This window comes from Telopea speciosissima, chromosome 4 (genome assembly GCF_018873765.1).
Source record: "Telopea speciosissima isolate NSW1024214 ecotype Mountain lineage chromosome 4, Tspe_v1, whole genome shotgun sequence".
In the NCBI taxonomy this organism is placed as follows: domain Eukaryota; kingdom Viridiplantae; phylum Streptophyta; class Magnoliopsida; order Proteales; family Proteaceae; genus Telopea; species Telopea speciosissima.
The window spans coordinates 330,855-350,764 of NC_057919.1; the positions used below are offsets into that span (position 1 = coordinate 330,855).

General features: G+C 44.5%; 1 protein-coding gene across 4 annotated transcripts in view; it reads right to left on the reverse strand.

Annotated features, from left to right (window-relative positions):
• Positions 1 to 2,467: 2,467 nt before the first annotated feature.
• LOC122659741 (probable amino-acid acetyltransferase NAGS2, chloroplastic) overlaps positions 2,468 to 19,910 on the reverse strand; it is a 48,122-nt gene continuing 30,679 nt past the window's right edge. For all 4 annotated transcript variants that reach the window (XM_043854857.1, XM_043854856.1, XM_043854859.1 and 1 more), the window contains 2 exons: positions 3,458 to 3,530; positions 2,468 to 2,765 (listed from right to left, as the gene is read on the reverse strand). In XM_043854857.1, the coding sequence (XP_043710792.1) occupies positions 2,615 to 2,765; positions 3,458 to 3,530 (224 nt within the window). In that variant the 3' untranslated portion in view covers positions 2,468 to 2,614. The remainder of the gene's footprint in view (positions 2,766 to 3,457; positions 3,531 to 19,910) is intronic.

Here is a 19,910-nt window from a genome sequence, read left to right on the forward strand (position 1 = left end):
GAATCTCATACTCTCACTATTCGATACTTTGGATTGTGCAATAAACTTGACTTTTCCCTTTCACCAAAAAAAAAAAAAAAAAAAAACACTTGATATTTTACCTGATATTTTATTTTGCCATATAATAGTAAAACTCTTCTATCCGGAAACTCAACATTTGAGCAAGGGACTGAGAAACCTATCTATCCATAAAATTTCAGCCTCATTTAACCTATTACATTACACTGAAAAATATAAATGCGCATTTTCTCAATTCCACTAGACAAAAGGAATCCTATTCCCTGCATGGTGCGCTCTCATATACTGTTTGGGCCAACGCCCACTCTCTTGCTCCCACCCTGAAATGAAGGGGATTAAAAAACAAAGGAGTTGGGGTTGAGCATGAGCAATATTTTCAAGGGAAAATTTCTATCATTCTTCTGCATTATTTACGCTTAATCAGATATTTTCTCAATCCCACTAGACCAGGAATCCTATTCCCTGCATGGGGCGTCCTTATATACTGTTTGGGCCAACACCCACTCTCTTGCTCCCACCCTAAAATGAAGGGGATTAAATAAAAAACAAGGATGTGGGGGTTGAGCATGAGCAATATTTTCAAGGGAAAATTTCTATCATTCTTCTGCATTATTTACGCTTAATCAGATATTTTCTCAATCCCACTAGACCAGGAATCCTATTCCCTGCATGGGGCGTCCTTATATACTGTTTGGGCCAACACCCACTCTCTTGCTCCCACCCTAAAATGAAGGGGATTAAATAAAAAAAAAGGATGTGGGGGTTGAGCATGAGCAATATTTTCAAGGGAAAATTTCTATCATTCTTCTGCATTATTTACGCTTAATCAGATATTTTCTCAATCCCACTAGACCAGGAATCCTATTCCCTGCATGGGGCGTCCTTATATACTGTTTGGGCCAACACCCACTCTCTTGCTCCCACCCTAAAATGAAGGGGATTAAATAAAAAACAAGGATGTGGGGGTTGAGCATGAGCAATATTTTCAAGGGAAAATTTCTATCATTCTTCTGCATTATTTACACTTTATTCAATCAAACTTCCCTGTCAGAAGTTTCAGATTTTCCCCCAAATTTTTTTTTTAAAATTCTTTACCTCTTCGTTTCCCCTGTTATTTTGAAATGGCCAAATTATCCCTCCATTAGGCAAGGAACTAATGGGTATCTGGAGACAGCAGAAGCATATTTCAGAATCTATAATTGGACTGGCAGCATGAAAATTTACTGTCAAAAGGTCCCAAAAGAATCTGAATTTTTGAGCTTTTGGATTTCCAGGTTCAAGAGCAGATCAATCATGGGCATGTTTAGAAGTTAATTTTTTCAGTGAAAAGGAGATGCTGGGGGATCTATAAAAAAAATAAAAATTGATGGGAAATTCAACAAAGGTAGGAGCAACTACTTCTTTAGGACTGGTTCTCTGCACCAGTTGATAAGAGTTGAGATTCTCCGTGCTGCATCACTTTGCCATGCATGTCATTATCAATTCTATCTTTTATTTTAGAAAATTTTGGAGAACTTGTGTGAATCAATTCATCTACTCATGTGTCCCCTTTAGCATGTCTCTGAAACAGCCTCTGCGAAACTTGTTGTATTTCCTTCCTAGTTCGAACATATGTCGAGGCGGAGAGAAAAATGAAGCCAATCCGCGCAAAATGGTAGATATGCAGAGGCAGGATTTGCAAGGTGGTTGAGGGTGGTCAAGGGGTTGCAGCAGGGGTGGGTTGGGGCACGGTCAGAAGGTCTTGGAGAGAAACGAGAGATTGCAGAGGTGGGTTTGGGTGAACTGAGGGTCAGGAGAACATGGTGGGGTGGGGTCATAGGGGAGGTTAGAGCGGGAGAGGGAAGGGCATGGTTCACAGAGGGGGTAGGAGAGGGTGAGGGTTCCCTCGCTGCATTCACAGAGGAAGAAGAAGAAGAATAGAAGAAAATAGGATTGAATGATTAAAATAAGAAAACAATAAAGAAATAACAAAATAATAAAGAATGGAAGTTAACAAGTGACGAGAACTTAATAGAAGTGATACCTTGGCCATTTCAAAATAGCAGGGGGGAAGAATTAAGAGTTCTCTTTTTGGGAGAAACAGAGGTGAAATTCTAACAAGAGAAGTTTGCACAAATAGAATGTTAGTGCAGGAGTGAGAAATTTTCCCTATTTTCAATGTTGCAATCCACTTTTGCACCAGGCTTATTGTTGGTAGAACGGGGCTCGACGTAGGCAGGTGCAAGTGACCTTGCTCATGTGCCAGTATGAGGTTCACCCAAACAGATTCCATTGCCCGTCAAAATGAAATAAAGAAAAAAGAGCGGCCATTGCCACATCACAACTAGATTTTTTTTTTGGTGGTAAGTACATCATAACCTGATTAGCACCTACAGTCGATGTATATGGAGGTGGCTCCGATCACAACCCTATTCCCAGCCACCCCTTGGCGAGAGGGGCGGTGGGGTGGTGGAGGGAGTTACAGCACTCAGAAACCTACCTATGAAAATACCATCTACAGTTGTTGACTCTTCCAGCAAATCCTATACTAGTCAGCAGTTCTAAATGGGCTACATACCACTGGGAATAGAAGCATGATCTCATGATTTTGGCCATTTCAATTCAATTCCCTATGAACTGTAATGCCGCTCATGTCTGGCTGCAGCACCTTCATATAATATTTTGATTTACGGGAGAGATTTATCCTTTTCCTCCTTGCTTCAGGAATAGACTCAATGGAACACTCTGAGAAGCCGCGCCTCACAAACCTGTAAAATATTTACCAGTAAGTTAAGCATCACCAACAGACAATGGTCAATGAACTAGACATTAATAATGCAGTGATAAGACTCCTTTCTTGGCACTATCACTTGATATCCTCTGGAGGGGATGCGACAGCCATCGATGTTTAGATATGCAGTTGCAGTTTCAAGTTATGCATTTCATTAGAGCAATCCCATAAGTGGCTTCACAGGGTTTGTTTCATTTATTTAACAGCCCTCCTTTCCCTCAAAAGAAGCTGTTCTAGTTTCCCCACGAGATGGGACCAACTACAACAAGTGCAATCTATCACTGAATGTTTCTTTGAATATTTTTTCCTCCACAAACTAGTCTTTAAATTCAGAATTCCTTTCACTAAAAGTTCCCTGGAACATTGACTAGATTGTGATAAAAAATTTAATTGATCAACCAAGTGATGCAGATATGCATTTGCTCATATAGGAAATGTAATGCATTTAACTCATACTTCTGCGCTTCAAATAAATATTTCAAGAACATCAGGACAGAAATAGTAACCAACGGATGAGAATTAGAATAACTACGTATGGTGAATAATCAAAGAACAAATACTGTACAGTAAGTGATCAGGATTTAAAATTATCCACTTGTTAGAAGTTGAACAATTATCAAGTGTACCATCACTTATAAATTTTTTAAATTTCAGAGCCCAGATGTGTACCAATCCGCAGTCCGGGTAGTAAGCAGAAAAAGCCTCTCCAACCTAAGGGATGATGCCTTCTTCTCAATGTAATCTGAAGATTTAGAAACATTTACTAAGGATTAGACTGTACATTCAAACAGAAAAACATAATGAGAATTGTTTATGAGCAAAGAAAAAAGAAGGGGTTGGATTATATTACACCTTAAATTTTGGTGAAACAGCCATCAACTTGTGGTTGGATTACATTACACCCTAAATTTTGAAAGAAAATACTAATCCATTATCCAAAACGAAAAGAAAAAAAAGGGGGGGGGGGGTGTACTGAAAATAAAATTAGGGCAATGCTTAGTCCCACCAAGGCTGAATCAGGAGAATAGCTTCAAAAGAAACAGAACATAACATGTAGCTGAAAATTTAATGTTCTGGAAACAATTGGACTGCTGAAAATACAGGGGAAATGTCCCTTTATTAATATTAATTAATCTTCTAGTTAGGTCATTCCATCTTCTATCTCCTTTGGAGGGAGGGGGTTATCTTCTTTCCTGTTTGGGGGTTGCATTTTAATACCCTAGATTTATGACGGTGTCCGAAATCTGTATTTTGGCTTTTCTTTGTTTCAGCTTTAGAAATTAAAGGGATTGCAGTGGTGTTCAAACCCTACATACATCAATTATGTTACCGTATGATTAAGCTGCCACAAACTTTGACACATTTCCTATGTAGAGGTTGCTCTGTCCATCCAACTGTTCAAAATTGACTGTCGATCATCCATCCAGGTGGCTGATTTGACCTTAGCAAGACAGTCATTAACATTTTCCTTAAAGTTAAGTAATCCCTTTTCTCCTTTTATCCAATGCAGCCATTCCATGTTGTCATGTTGATACATTTGATAATACTCTTGAACTTACTATTCTATACAGTACTGTTTCAAAAATAGGATTTTATAACAAGGCAAACTCAATCTGAAATTCAATTGAAATGAGACAGTTCAGAATCTTGGTATATGAGACAAACACAATCTTGTCAAAAGAATGTGTTACACAGAGAGAGAGAGAGAGAGAGAGAGAGAGAGAGAGATGAAATGAATCAATCAATCCACCTTCTATTGCACCCCTAACTGTACCTTTTTTTTTGGATGAATGAAAATTTAAATTACGAAGAAAGAAGAAGGAATGTACAAGCCCAAGGGCCAACAAAACTGAAGCTAGCGACTAGCAGAGACACAAAATGGAGGTAGGAAGACCCCAGGAGACAACAATGAGCCTGTTCCTTGGGGTATCTTTAACACTACTAGGGGGAAGGGTGCCTACTTTAGATGAAACATCAAATAAGATGGCCTTCCAAATCCTATCGAAAGAGCGGGAGTTGGATGTCCATCTTCTAAGATTGCGTTCCATCCAAATGTGAGAAATAGTAGCGCAAAAGGCAAGCTTGCCCACAATGTCACAAATCGAGTTCCTTCCAAAAGTCATATCTATCCAAATCCATTCCCTAGAGAGAGGTAATGGTCTTCTTCGAGCCGGCCAGCAATGACGGAGAACTTGGTTCCAAATGGAGGCTGCGAAAGGGCAAGTGAAGAATAAGTGGTCTGTGTCTTCGAGCCCATTCCAACAGAGGCAGCAATTGGGGGAGACTTGCATGTGGCGGCGAATGAGAAAGGCTTGGGTGGGAAGGCAGTCTGCCAAGGCACGCCAAGCGGTGAAACTCTGACGAGGGATGTGCCCTTTGAACCAAGTTACCTTATGCCAAGGACAGGGCGTCCCTCGATGATGAACCATGTCCCAAGCGGAGTGGGAGCTGAAGATACCCGATGGGGAAGGAAGCCATATAGTGATGTCACCCCTGCCCCTGTGGCCTGGGGGGATGGGGGGGGGGGGGGAGGGAGCTCCAAAGATCGGCTAGAGGGGGGGGGGGGGGAGGAGTCCACGTGCCTCTGGCGATGATGGAGGCCACAGGGGCAAATCTGTCCAAGCCTGAGGCATACATGACGCGGGGACTGACTATAGTGGCAAGGACACCTGAAGGATGCCACTGATCAAGCCAAAGGAGGGTCTGCTGCCCACCATCAATCCTGCAAGATATAACACCCCTGGCAATATGTCTCACTCGAAGAATACTGCGCCAGGTCGAAGAGGAGTCTGGAGAGGGACTGACAGTCCAAATAGAGTCTCAACGCAGAGGCCCTGCGTACACCTAAGAAGTCCAAATACTAGTCTTGTTGTTGAGAAGCTTCCAGAGCAGCTTGATCGAACCAGCCATGTTGACATCCTTGATCCTTCTGAGGCCGAGACCCCCTTCGGCTTTGGGGAGGCACGTGGAGGACCAACTCAAGGGATGAAGAAACCTGGTGGAGTCCACTCCTTTCCAAAGGAAAGTGCACATAATAGACTTAGCAGCCTTTATGGTAGCTTTAGGGAGGCCAAAAACACCACTCCAATAGATGTAACAAGACTGAAGAACCAATCTTATAAGCTCGAGGCGGCCTGCGTAAGATAGGAGTTTGGCTTTCCAAAGCTGAAGTTTCTTTCGGAGGAGGTCAAAGATAGGGTTACAATGATGGGCTGAAAGCCTGGCTGGGATGAGGGGGAGGCCGAGGTATCGAACTGGGAGGGTGCTTGGAGTAAAGCCCATGATGGCTAAAAGGGACGGTATGGTGTTGTCAGGGACCCCGGCTAGGAAGATCTGGGATTTAAGGAGGTTAATGCGGAGACCAGAGATCTCCTGGAAGAGGTGGAGGGAGGCCTTAATGGACTGGAGGGAGGTTGGGTCAGCCTTAGAGAATATCATGAGGTCATCAGCAAAGGCCAAGTGGGTTAGCTTGGTGGGTTTGCATTTGGGCATGGGAGATATGAGGTGAAGGTCCGTTTTGGACTGGATACTGCAGGAGAGGACCTCAAAGGAGAGACAAAAAAGGAAGGGAGAGAGAGGACAACCCAAACGAATACCAACAGAGGAGGGAAAGTAGCCGGCAGGGCTGCTGTTGAGAAGAACCGAGAAGCGGGGGGTGGAAATACAGAAAAGGATCCAATTGACAAAAGCGGGGGGAAAAGACATCTTAAGAAGAGCTTAGGAAATGAAATCCCAACGAATGGAGTCAAAAGCCTTGTGGATGTCGATCTTCAGAAGGGCAGAAGGGGAGATGGATTTTCAGTGAAACCCGTGGACTATTTCCTGGCAAAGGATGATATTATCAGAGATGCTTTTACCAGAAATGAAGGCTGATTGATTGGAGCTGACCAGCAAGTCAATGACAAGTTGGAGACGATTGGCAAGGATTTTGGCAATGAATTTATAAAGGAGATTGCAGAGGGAGATGGGTCTAAAGTCAGTCATGGAGGAGGCTCTGGGGGATTTAGGAATGAAGCAGAGGAAGGTGTGGTTGATGTTAGTGATCTGGTGAGGGTTGAAGAAGAAGCTTTTGATGGCACTAGTAAGCTCAGGGCCGATGATGTCCCAGCAAGTGGTGAAGAACCCCATACTGAAGCCATCGGGGCCAGGCGCTTTGCCAGCCTTGTGAGATTTAACAGCCAAGAGGATTTCCTCATCAGAGGGGATGGAGCAAAGAGAAGGTAGCATGTTTGGAGGGACGAATTTGTTGATGAGGCCATCAGGGATGAGGGGTTGATGGGGCGAGGGGGGGTTGAAAAGGCCGTTGAAGTAAGACACAGCTTCAGACTTGATGGCATCAACAGAGGAGAGGACCGCACTAGTGGAAGAGATGAGAGAGAGAATGGAGTTAGAGTTGGTTTTGGCTTTAAAGGACCTGTGGAAGAAAGTGGAGTTCGAATCACCAAGCTCAAGCCATTTGATCCGAGATTTTTGCTTGAGGGAGCTCTCCTCTTGAGAAAGGGCGGAGGCTAACTCTGAGGCGGCAAAGGTCTCTTCTGAAGCAAGGGAGGGGTTGAGAGGGTCAGACTGAAGGCGAAGTTGGATAGAGGAGGGGGATTCACGACACGAGGAGACTCGGGAAGAGATGTTTCCAAAAGTGGAGGAGTTCCAAGATTTGAGGGCAGATTTAACATTCTTACGCTTTTTGGTGAAGGCAAGGAGGGGAGAGGAGAAAGAGTAGACAGGTATGGCCCAAGCTGTCTGAACAATGGGGAGGAAACCATCGTGGGAGGACCACATGTCAAAGTACCTGAAGGGTTTGGGGCCAAAGGAGAGGAAGGGGAGGACAAAGAGAGAGATGGGAGAATGATCAGAGAGGCCGGGGAGGTCAAAAACAGAATAAGAGGAAGGAAGGGAGGAAAGCCAGTGGTCATTGACAAGGACACGGTGTTATACCCGTACCCCGGGATATAATTAAATATTACTTCTTCTCGTGACGTGTAGATACCGCTGCCATGTATGCTGGTGACCTGTTCTCCATGATGGTCAAACCTAGTTATAAAATCGTTGACCACAGTACGGGTTTGCCTGTGGAGGAAAGATTCCTCAACCGCCAGTGGGGAAAGTTCGTTGACGGCGACTTCGTTGACTATCCTCCAAGTACCAGCCCGGGAAGCGAGGAGTTTAGGAGAGAGCATCCTGGACCGTTGCCTCAGTTGGATAATTCGTTCAGTGATGAGCTTGGCATTGCCGTGGCGAAGCTATTCGGGGTCATGGGTGATAAACCATGACAGGGAGAAAAGTAAGTTCTAGCCCTCAAGTTTTGTTATTTATTCTTTTCTTGGTGACCTCGAAGTACGGGTCAAGGCCTGAACCGCTCGAGCTATTTCATGAGAGAAGGGAACATTTTAAGTTCGGGTCCCACTTACCTTTGGGAAGTACATTGGGGACTTATACCCATCTCATATGAACCCATCTTAAAGTGGGCTTTTCCCTAATTTAAGTTGTGGGTAGGCCCATTTAACTTAAGAAGCCATTTAACTAGTATGGCCCATTTCACTAAAGGCCCATTTAGCCCTATTGACCCAATGATGGGTTATTCCATTCACTTACCCACATAGAACAAATGGGTCAACCCATTTAGCTCTTGACCCATTTGGCTTAAGAGACCCAAGATCCACTTTCTATAAATAAACCAAAGGGGGAGAAAGCATTCAATTCTCAATTACTTCTCCCATCTAACCTAAATCGTGGAGGAGAGAAAGAGGAGAGAAAGAAGAGGAGGAAGGTGGAGAAGCTTGGTGGAAGGTTGAGACCCCATCTCTTGGAGCCATAAATCGTGGAGCTCTCTCATCTTGGGGGTAGGTAAGCCATTGAAGTTTCTTCCTTCTTCTATTTTGGGTTTTAAAAGGGGTTGGGTAATGGGAGAGATTGACCTAGAGCTCTCTTGGAACCTAAGAAGTCGATGGAGCCTTAAAGCCTAAGCTATGGTGGAGTTATTTCACTCCATTATGAGCTCTAATGTAAGGGTTCTCATTTCCATTTGAGAGATTTAAGGTTGGACCCTATTATGCTTTAGGTTAGGTTCTTCTCGGTTCCTTCTCTTGAACCTATTGTGATTGAATGGACCTAGAGAGGTCTTAGGACCCTAATGAGCTTAGGATGGAGTTCCTAGATGTTCTTATGCTTTAAACCACTTGAAAATGGAACCCTTGGAGGGGGATCCTTTGGATTTTGGACCTGCAGGTGTGAGGATTTACATGTGGTTTCAGACCTGCAAGAAACCACCCTGAAATTACTTCCCTGAGAAGGTCCCTGGGAAGCTCGGATTTATGGGCGGTTTCATTTTTCTGAGAAACCACATCTACAACCGACCTTGACTGAGACTGTCCTGAGCCCCTGGTTTCCTAGGATTTACATGTGGTTGCAGAATTTGGGCATGAAACCACTCCTGCAACCACTCTGTTTCTGAAACCTTATACTTAAGTAATTATGGGAGACCTTTTGGGGATCCTTTCCCTTTGCTTGTTTAACCTTATTTTACTCTTTGTTTAGGTTAATATATCCATCTTGTGGCTTATTACTTGATCGAGGCGACAACTTATAATCTTGGTGCTTGGCATATACATTGTGAGTGGGTTTGGTTGTTTGGGTTTGATATTATTATTGCATTACATATTATGTAATCATTATAATTATTAAGCATGCTTGCGCATATTGCATATTTTTATATATGATTGTTATAATGTTGATTGGAGATGTTTTACTTTGACGGGTCTCGGTGCCGGTGGGTACCGGTGCCGGAACCCCGGATACTATATATATTTTATAAAGTCATTATGTTGAATGTCATGTTGAACTGTATGCGCCGTGCCGTGCTGGTAACCGGGCACTAAACCATATGAAAAGTTGATGCGCCCGGATTACCTCTCGGGACGATAGGACTTGCATGTAGTATATCTGCGGCTAGGATTTCACACCCTTATGCTACGACCCTTACCAACAGGGGTTTAGGTGTTGGGTAATCGTCGCCGGATTCGTGGAGGTGGGAGAGGCCGATCGTGGTAGTATTGGTTATCGGGGTGCCGCGGCTGAGTGGTCTTGGAGGCTTCGATCGGCGTAGGTCCCGGTGACAATTGAGGTTTCATTGTGGCGATAAGTTAAGTGACCCACAGCGTCTCCCGAGTTGTCACAGTAGCATATACCATTGACTTAGTTGTTTGTTAGGTGGAAAAATGGACTTAACATGTGCATGCATCATTGGACTATGTGAGTTGCGTGTTTGTGCATCCCCATCCCCTCACTGGCTCAGTGGAGCTAACCCCCTCGTGCGCACACTTTTTTAGATTATAATGCAGGTGACGGATATCTCGTGGGACTTGGAGTTCAGCCCTCGGGATACGATGAGATTGGTGAGGAGGAGCCGAAAGCCGTGTTTGAGGAATATGGCGACGGGTGTCCTTGCGATGATTGTGCCTACGGGCCGTGAGGATATTCGGGACTTGGTCCCTTTTTGATTTACTTTTGGGGCTTAGGCCTATGCTGAAATATTTATTGTTATACCCTTTTGATAGTTATTAGATGGTCATTGGAAATGTAACTAACTACTGTATTTATCATCTAACCTTTGAACATCTTGTAACTATTTGATTTTATACGCTTCCGCAATACTACTGATCCTTGGAATGTAATATTCTTTTTTCCGCGTTCTAATATTATATTGTGTTAATATTGGTTATGACTGTGCGTTGGGACACTGTGTCAGTGATCCGGGCGGTTTAGTAGGATGACACGCGTCGTCCTAGTCACCCTTTATATGATATTATATTCCTTGGCTGGAATAGGGGCGTGACAGCGTGGTATCAGAGCGAGATGCTCTGCACTAGCCACAGTCTAGCGGAATTGTGATTTACTCTACACAATAGGTTGCTAAGTTAAAAGCTTCCAGCAATGCATAATTGGAATGGGTGCGAATGCTAGGAAGAAGACTAGTTTAGGGAGAAAGCCGAAGACAATAGCAAATAATAGGCACAACAGTAGAAGGAAAAGACATATGTATAGATGTATATATATATTCCTTAGTTTCAGCTGTTAGTACATTTTTCCATAAGCCAAGGGAGGAATTACAAAATTTCAGCTGAACTATAGACTTCAATTTCTTACAACCAAGAAAGAGCTAAAAATACTAAATGGTAAGACAAATAGCCAAGAGTCCAATGGAGAGCATGGTGGGAATGGACAGGAGGTCTACTGCTCCATCTCATCATCACTGCTGGGCTCATCCTCTGTGCCCTCATCATGGAGGTAGGAATGCAAGTCCTGCATCTGCTGCTCGAAGCTCTCCATGTGTCTATCTGATGCATCGAGCCTAGTGTTCACTCCTTCAAAGCCCTGAGCCATGCTGGTGCTCATCTGGCTTAAAGCTGCAAGAATCCTGTCGATATTAGACCCACTCGGAGTAGTGCCAGATGAAGAGGCCGCATGTACAGCCGGCTGAGGAGGAGGCTCCTGTACCTGAGGCTCAGGCCCGTAACCCTCTGCTGGGGCCATTGGCTCCCCATCACTATATGCATCCATCACAATCCGCATCCTCGCCACTGCATTTCGATCTAGAGGTGGATCTTCAGTTAAGTCTTGATCCTCCTCACTCAAGTTAACTCCAAAATGCTGGAATATAGTGGTGAGCAGCCTCCCATAGGGTAAATCTAAGTTCTTCCTGGGATTTCGCCCCGCATGATCCATGGTCCGCATGATAATGTAGGGTAGGCAGATTGGAATGCCTTTGTAGAGGTGATATGCCACATAGCCTACAAAGATGGAAGGCATGGTGCGGTGACCTGCTATAGGCACGATGTTGTCTGGCCGCACAATTGGCTCAATATCCTTGGAGACTTAGCAAAAGAAGTCTCGGCACCTTCTTCTCAAATGCCCCATGTGTAAGCTCCCTGTATAATTCCCTGTATGCTTCTCTCCTGAGAAAGGAGTAGGGATTCTTCCATGGTGCGCAGTAGGTCTTCTCTCCCCAAATAGCTACGTTGAGGATGCCTGCCAATTGTGCCCCTGTGAAGGAAATAGTGACTCCCTTGACATATGAGATGATTCGGTGGTCTCGTGTGCCTAGGTTCTCGGTGTGCAAGTTGGAGTAGAAGTGACGAATGAGCTTGGGATAAAATGGTTCTGGAAGGTTGAGGAGGTTAGACCACCCCAGTGCTTCAAATCTCGGCCCTACTTTGAAGGCCTTGAGGTCTTCCAATACTACATCCCTTCCCTCCAAAATACTCTTAAAGCGAAAGTAGTCTTGGTACATTCCTTGTTTCTCTAGGTCTTGAAACCATAGTGCATCTAAAACAGCTGGGGCAGCTTGTTCGGCCCGTGCACGCCTTGTTCTAGGAGCCATTGATTTCCCTAACCTGCAACCAAGAAGGGCCAAGAATAATAGAAACATATCAAGTCAGTGCTTGGATATTAAGGCCTAAGGAGATATGCAACGAAAAGAGATAAGGAATTAGAACCTAGACCTTGATTCCTACAACAGATTAATTAAACTACAGCAAGGAATTTACTAGTAAATTTTGTTGTGAATGGTCTAAGGAGTTAGGAAAAAGGGGAATGCACGGCCACCATGTAGATGCAATCATAGAGAATAAATGTACATGGCCACATTATGCTTGGAGAGCATTATATTATGCAAACAATTAGTTCAAACAAGAATTGAACTGATTTGATAAGAAAATATGCTAAGAAATCCAAAGAAGAAATTTTCAGATTTGGGTTTGGAAGTTGAATGGCATAGTAAATAATATAAATACATGGCCATATTATACCTAGAACATCAGGTTTTATACCAAATAGCTAGTTCAAGCAATGTATGGAGCTAATTGGTAGTGAATCATGCTTAGAACTTCAAAGAAAAGAAATTTCAGATATGGTGCTTGGAGTTTAAATCATAGGGGACAACTATTCATGGCCATGTTATGTTTGGGATTAAGCTCTCTTATGAAATGATAAATACAAACAAGCAAGGGGTGCATTCGATCATGAGGCATGCTTGAATCTCTAAAAGAAAATTTCAGATGTGATTCTTGAAGTTCCAAATGCAAGAAGTAAATTAGTTATGGCTTGAGACAACCCAAATTCATATACACAAAGCCTACCTAGCAAAACCGAACTTGATTTGGGCAAAAAGAAAATAAAATTTTCGGTTAGGGTTTTGGGATTTCTCCAAAATCCAACCTAAACCCATTATGAAGGTGCAAAATTGGGGGAAATACCTCACCTAGATTGCATATGATGGGAAACGAATGGAGAATGGACAATAACCCATCTATTTAGCAAGGAGAAAACAAAAAACCCTAAGCCTTGTAAACCCGAAATCGATTTTGGGGTTTCTCCATAAGAGAAGTCGAAGGGAGAAAGAGATAGATCGATAGAAGGGGAAGAAACCATACCTGAACTCGATCGGATCTGTTGAGGAGTGATTTGGAGTGCCAAAAATCCACCAAGAAGGGAAATGGAGCAAGAATGATCGCGGTTTTGGGTTTCTCCAGAGCGTAGGGTGTGTTTTAGAAATAGGAAATGGGTTTAAAAAAAAAAAAAACAACAAAAAAAAAATTTCGAGTCAGAGATTCTAATTTTTAGGCCATGCGGTTTTACACTCGGTTGCAAAATTATGAAACCGACTGTGAATCCGCGGTTTTCCTGAGACCAAATTTTGGTTCTGTGAAGCTCGGATTTACCTGTGGTCGCAGCTTAGTGAAACCACACCTAAGACCAACCCGGCCAGAAAGAGTTTTTGACCCTGTTTTGCTTAACCGACTTGTTTCTAATGCTTATTACCCTCATTATTGCTTCCCTTACCCCTCGTGTAGCCTGTGTTTACCCTTGTAAATCAATTTTTGGTTGGTTTGCTTAATATTGCTATGTGCCTATAACTGTGGGTGTTGACTGTAACCAGGTGTGAACCATGGTTAATACACGGTCAAATGCCAACCGTTCCCCTGCTAGGGAAGAGGCCGGTGAGGCTTCGAATACGGTTTTATCGGTAGCACTGCCAATTAATAATAATGCGGATGTCGCCGCTTTGTTGAGCAATAGGTTGCAATCCATGGAACGAGAGCATAGGGAGGCGCAACAAGAGCAGCGCCAATTTATGCAAAATATGACTACTATGTTCCAAGACTTTGTTAGGGAAAGGCAGCCAGTGCCTCCTCCTGTGCAAGTCAATCCTCCCCCACCTGCCCCTGTGGGTTCTGCTATACCTAGTGTTCCTCTGGCTCAAGCTACTGCCGGAATTCCTTTAACACAAGAGGTGCCAGCACCTACTCTACCTCCCACTCCAGTGGCTCCGGCTTGGTCAGATGCCTCCAAGCTATCGGAAAGGTTTCAGAAACATCGTCCTCCAACCTTCTACAAGATGGCCCATGATTCCTTTTTCCCTGCAACATTTATAAGGGATCTTGAGAGGATCTTTGAAGTGATACAGTGCAATGACACGGACAAGATCCGATGTGCTACCTACCAGCTCTGGGGTGATTCTGATGCTTGGTGGCTCTCCTCTAAAGACCATTTTTGGGCGACTCATCCAGAGGCAACTTGGGCTCAATTCAAAGAAGTCTTCTTCAAAAACTTCTTCCCTTAGAACTTCCGTGATAAGAAGGAGTCGGAGTTTATGAGCTTCTTTCAAGGATCCAAATCGGTCCTTGAGTACCAGCAAACTTTTGAGGAGCTGTTTTACTTCGCCCCGGTGCACATGAAGGCCGAGGATGTGAAGGCTAGGAAGTTTGAGAAGGGGCTTAGACCTAGCATTAGTACTTCTGTGGTGCTACACAATTACCCTACTTATGCTGAGACGGTCCAGGCCGCTAAGGTGATTGAGGACCAGCAGAGAGAGAACTACAGGGCCATTCAGGCTGGTAAAAGGCCCATGACCTCTCATGAACATAAGGGATCCACAAAATTCCAAAAGAGAGGATCCTACAGTACTGCTTTTCCGGTCCAGTCCCAGAGGACAGATGCGGTGCAAGCACCCAGGCCTACATCAACTCCTCACTATGGTTCCCAGACTCTTATATGTTACAATTGCAAGGAGTCCGGGCATATGGTTCGAGACTGTCCTCATCCTCGGATGATAGGTCCTCCAAGTGCAGCTACACAAAAGGTACCCCAAGCCAAGGCAGTGGTGCGTTCTCTTCTTCCTACTCCAGGCCACAGATCTCAAGGTCGGGTGTATTCTGTGACAAATGAAGAGGCCCAGGCCGATCCTAGTGTTATTACAGGTAATGCACTCTACTCTTAACATGTGCATATTTATAGCTTTTGTTTCTATGATTGGTTGTCTGTTGCTTGTCAGGTGTGGTTCTTGTTTGCTCTCAGCCTGCTTATGCTTTGTTTGACTCGGGGGCATCACACTCTTTTGTGTCCCCTAGTTTTGCTAAGAAGATGTCCATTGAACCAAAGCTAATGGCCCAGAAATTGATAGTCAGTACACCAACGGGTAGCAAGGTTGAACTTGACTCGGTTTATGGTCCTTGCCCGGTATGTGTGTGTGGTCGTGGACTCGAAACAAGTTTAGTACTGCTGGATATGAAAGACTTTGATGTGATTTTGGGAATGGATTGGCTATCAACTCACAAGGCCATCTAATCTGCTCGAGAGAGGAAGGTTCTGTTCAAACCAGTGAAGGTGAAGAGTTTGTGTTTTTGGGTACTAGGCGGAGAGACCCAAGAAAGTTATCATCTCTGCCCTCCAAGTACAGAAGTTGTTGGCAGATGGATATCAGTGTTCTCTGGCATCTGTGATAGACACTGAAGCCAAAGTCAGGCCTTTGGAAGAGTTGTGTGTAGTGAAAGACTTTCCAGATGTCTTTCCTGAGGATCTAACGCGGTTACCACCAGATCACGAGACAGAGTTCATGATAGATCTGATTCCTGGTGCAGCCCCAGTATCCAAGGCACCTTATAGGATGGCCCCAACTGAGTTGAAGGAGCTACAAAAACAGTTGAATGATCTGTTGAAGAAGGGTTTCATTAGACCCAGTGTATCTCCTTGGGGAGCACCTGCGTTGTTTGTGAAAAAGAAGGATGGTAGTATGCGTCTGTGCATTGACTATCGTGAGCTCAACAAATTGACAATCAAGAACCGGTATCCTTTGCCTAGGATCGATGACCTATTCGATCAACTACAGGGTGCTAAAGTGTTCTCGAAGATTGATCTCCGGTCAGGGTACCATCAATTGAAGATCAGAGATAGTGATATCAGCAAGACAGCATTTAGATCCCGCTATGGCCATTATGAGTTCTTGGTCATGTCCTTCGGGTTAACCAATGCCCCGGCCGCCTTTATGGAGCTGATGAACCGGGTGTTCCACGATGTTCTAGACAAGTATGTCATTGTCTTCATTGATGACATCTTGGTCTATTCCAAGAGCGAGGTGGAGCATGCGGACCATCTTCGCCTAGTATTGCAACGCTTGAGGGAGAAGCGATTTACGCCAAATTCGGTAAGTGTGAATTTTGGCTACAACAGTGGCATTTGGGACACCTTGTTTCGGCAAGGGTATAGAGGTTGACCCTGGCAAGGTGAAGTCGATAGTTGATCGGCGACACCCAAGAATGTGCGACATTCGCATTTCTGGGACTAGTGGCTATTACAGGAGATTTATTGAGAACTTCTCAAGGCTCTCCGCTCCTATGACACGACTGACCCGAAAGGGAGTAAAGTTCGAGTGGTCTGATAGCTGTGAAAAGAGCTTCCAGGAGCTCAAGCAGAGGCTGGTTTCCGCTCCAGTACTTACCATTCCTAATGGTACTGGAGGGATGGTAGTCTACAGTGATGCATCTAAAATGGGCTTGGGTTGTGTTCTAATGCAAGATGGGAAGGTGGTGGCCTATGCTTCTCGACAATTGAAGGACTATGAGAAGAATTACCCGACCCATGATTTGGAGCTTGCCGTTGTGGTTTTCGCTCTAAAAATCTGGAGACATTATTTATATGGTGAGAAGAGCGAAATATACAGTGATCACAAGAGCCTCAAATACTTCTTTACACAGAAGGAACTCAATATGAGGCAGCGACGGTGGTTGGAGTTGTTGAAAGATTATGATTGTACTATCCATTACCACCCCGGCAAGGCAAATGTAGTAGCTGATGCGCTGAGCCGAAAATCTCAGTCCTTGTCACTGGCATCACTAGCAGTCAGTGAGAAACTCATTGAGGAAGCTAGAAGAATGGACCTGGAATTACTGGTTGATGGTGTTACCTTATCTCTGTCAGCTTTATCAGTACAGTCAACACTGGTAGGGCGAATCCAGTCAGCCCAGGGATCTGATGAGGAGTTTCAAAAGATTATTGAGGCTATCAAGGGAGACACGCAGCGGGAACTGGACTTTACTTTAACAGAGAGTGGTGTTCTCATGTTCAAACAGCGGCTATGTGTTCCTAGTGACCCTCAGTTGAGGAAGGAAGTGTTAGCTGAAGCCCATGACTCCCCTTATTCTATTCATCCAGGCAGTACGAAGATGTATAGAGATCTGAAGGAATATTACTGGTGGAGTGGAATGAAGAGGGATGTGGCTGAGTATGCGGCAAAATGTCTTACCTGTCAGCAGGTGAAGGCGGACAGACAGCGACCTCATGGCCTCTTACGATCATTACTGTTCCGAGTGGAAGTGGGAGCATGTTACCATGGATTTCGTCACGGGTTGCCCCGCACGCTTAGAGGTGTCGATACCATATGGGTTGTCGTTGACAGATTGACAAAGACTACTCACTTCATCCCCATGAAGATCACCTATTCGATGGACAAGCTGGCTCGCTTGTACATTGATAATGTAGTTCGTCTGCATGGAGTTCCTATTAGCATCATCTCCGATCGAGATCCCACATTTACATCTAAGTTCTGGGGTGGTTTTCAGAAGGCAATGGGTACACTATTGAGTTTCAGTACGGCCTTCCACCCTCGGATCGACGGACGATCGGAGAGGACTATTCGACATTGGAAGATATGCTCCGAGCTTGTGCTATTGATATGCAGGGCAGCGGGACGAGCATCTCTCACTTATTGAGTTTGCTTACAATAACGCCAGTGCTACTATAGGCATGGCACCGTTTGAGGCTCGATATGGGAAGAAGTGCCGGACACCTTTATATTGGGACGAAGTAGAGTGAACGGCGTATTCTTGGACCCGAGTTGATTAGCGACATGCGAGAAGGTGGATTTGATTCGTGAGCGGATCAAGGCGGCTCACCCGAGCGAAGGGTTATGCGAACTGAGGCGGAAAGACCTGAGTTCACTATCGGCGATAAAGTGTTCCTTAAGGTATCACCCTCCAAAGGGTGATGCGTTTTGAAGGGCAAGCCGAGTCCGAGATTTATAGGACCTTTTTGAGATCCTTGCACGGATTGGACCAGTGGCATATCGGTTAGCACTCCCTCCTTCTTTAGAAGGTGTGCATGACGTCTTCCACGTGTCCATGTTGAGGAAGTATGTCCATGATCCAAGCCATGTATTGACACATGAACCGCCAGAACTTGCGGCCGACATGTCCTATAAAGAGCTGCCTGAAAAGATTTTGGATAGCAAGGTTGTTCATCTTCGCAACCGGCCCATCCATTATGTGAAGATAAAATGGTGCAACCATCCGGAAGAAGAAGCTTCTTGGGAGGCAGAGGTAGAGATGCGGGCGAAATACCCTTTTCTTGCCTATCTACAAGGTACGTCAAATTTCGAGGACGAAATTTCTTATAAGGTGGGGGGGATGTTATACCCGTACCTCGGGATATAATTAAATATTACTTCTTCTCGTGACGTGTAGATACCGCTGCCATGTATGCTGGTGACCTGTTCTCCATGATGGTCAAACCTAGTTATAAAATCGTTGACCACAGTACGGGTTTGCCTGTGGAGGAAAGATTCCTCAACCGCCAGTGGGGAAAGTTCGTTGACGGCGACTTCGTTGACTATCCTCCAAGTACCAGCCCGGGAAGCGAGGAGTTTAGGAGAGAGCATCCTGGACCGTTGCCTCAGTTGGATAATTCGTTCAGTGATGAGCTTGGCATTGCCGTGGCGAAGCTATTCGGGGTCATGGATGATAAACCATGACAGGGAGAAAAGTAAGTTCTAGCCCTCAAGTTTTGTTATTTATTCTTTTCTTGGTGACCTCGAAGTACGGGTCAAGGCCTGAACCGCTCGAGCTATTTCATGAGAGAAGGGAACATTTTAAGTTCGGGTCCCACTTACCTTTGGGAAGTACATTGGGGACTTATACCCATCTCATATGAACCCATCTTAAAGTGGGCTTTTCCCTAATTTAAGTTGTGGGCAGGCCCATTTAACTTAAGAAGCCATTTAACTAGTATGGCCCATTTCACTAAAGGCCCATTTAGCCCTATTGACCCAATGATGGGTTATTCCATTCACTTACCCACATAGAACAAATGGGTCAACCCATTTAGCTCTTGACCCATTTGGCTTAAGAGACCCAAGATCCACTTTCTATAAATAAACCAAAGGGGGAGAAAGCATTCAATTCTCAATTACTTCTCCCATCTAACCTAAATCGTGGAGGAGAGAAAGAGGAGAGAAAGAGGAGGAAGGTGGAGAAGCTTGGTGGAAGGTTGAGACCCCATCTCTTGGAGCCATAAATCGTGGAGCTCTCTCATCTTGGGGGTAGGTAAGCCATTGAAGTTTCTACCTTCTTCTATTTTGGGTTTTAAAAGGGGTTGGGTAATGGGAGAGATTGACCTAGAGCTCTCTTGGAACCTAAGAAGTCGATGGAGCCTTAAAGCCTAAGCTATGGTGGAGTTATTTCACTCCATTATGAGCTCTAATGTAAGGGTTCTCATTTCCATTTGAGAGATTTAAGGTTGGACCCTATTATGCTTTAGGTTAGGTTCTTCTCGGTTCCTTCTCTTGAACCTATTGTGATTGAATGGACCTAGAGAGGTCTTAGGACCCTAATGAGCTTAGGATGGAGTTCCTAGATGTTCTTATGCTTTAAACCACTTGAAAATGGAACCCTTGGAGGGGGATCCTTTGGATTTTGGACTGCGCAGTGTGAGGATTTACATGTGGTTTCAGACTGCAAGAAACCACCCCAAATTACTTCCCGAGAAGGTCCCCGGAAGCTCGGATTTATGGGCGGTT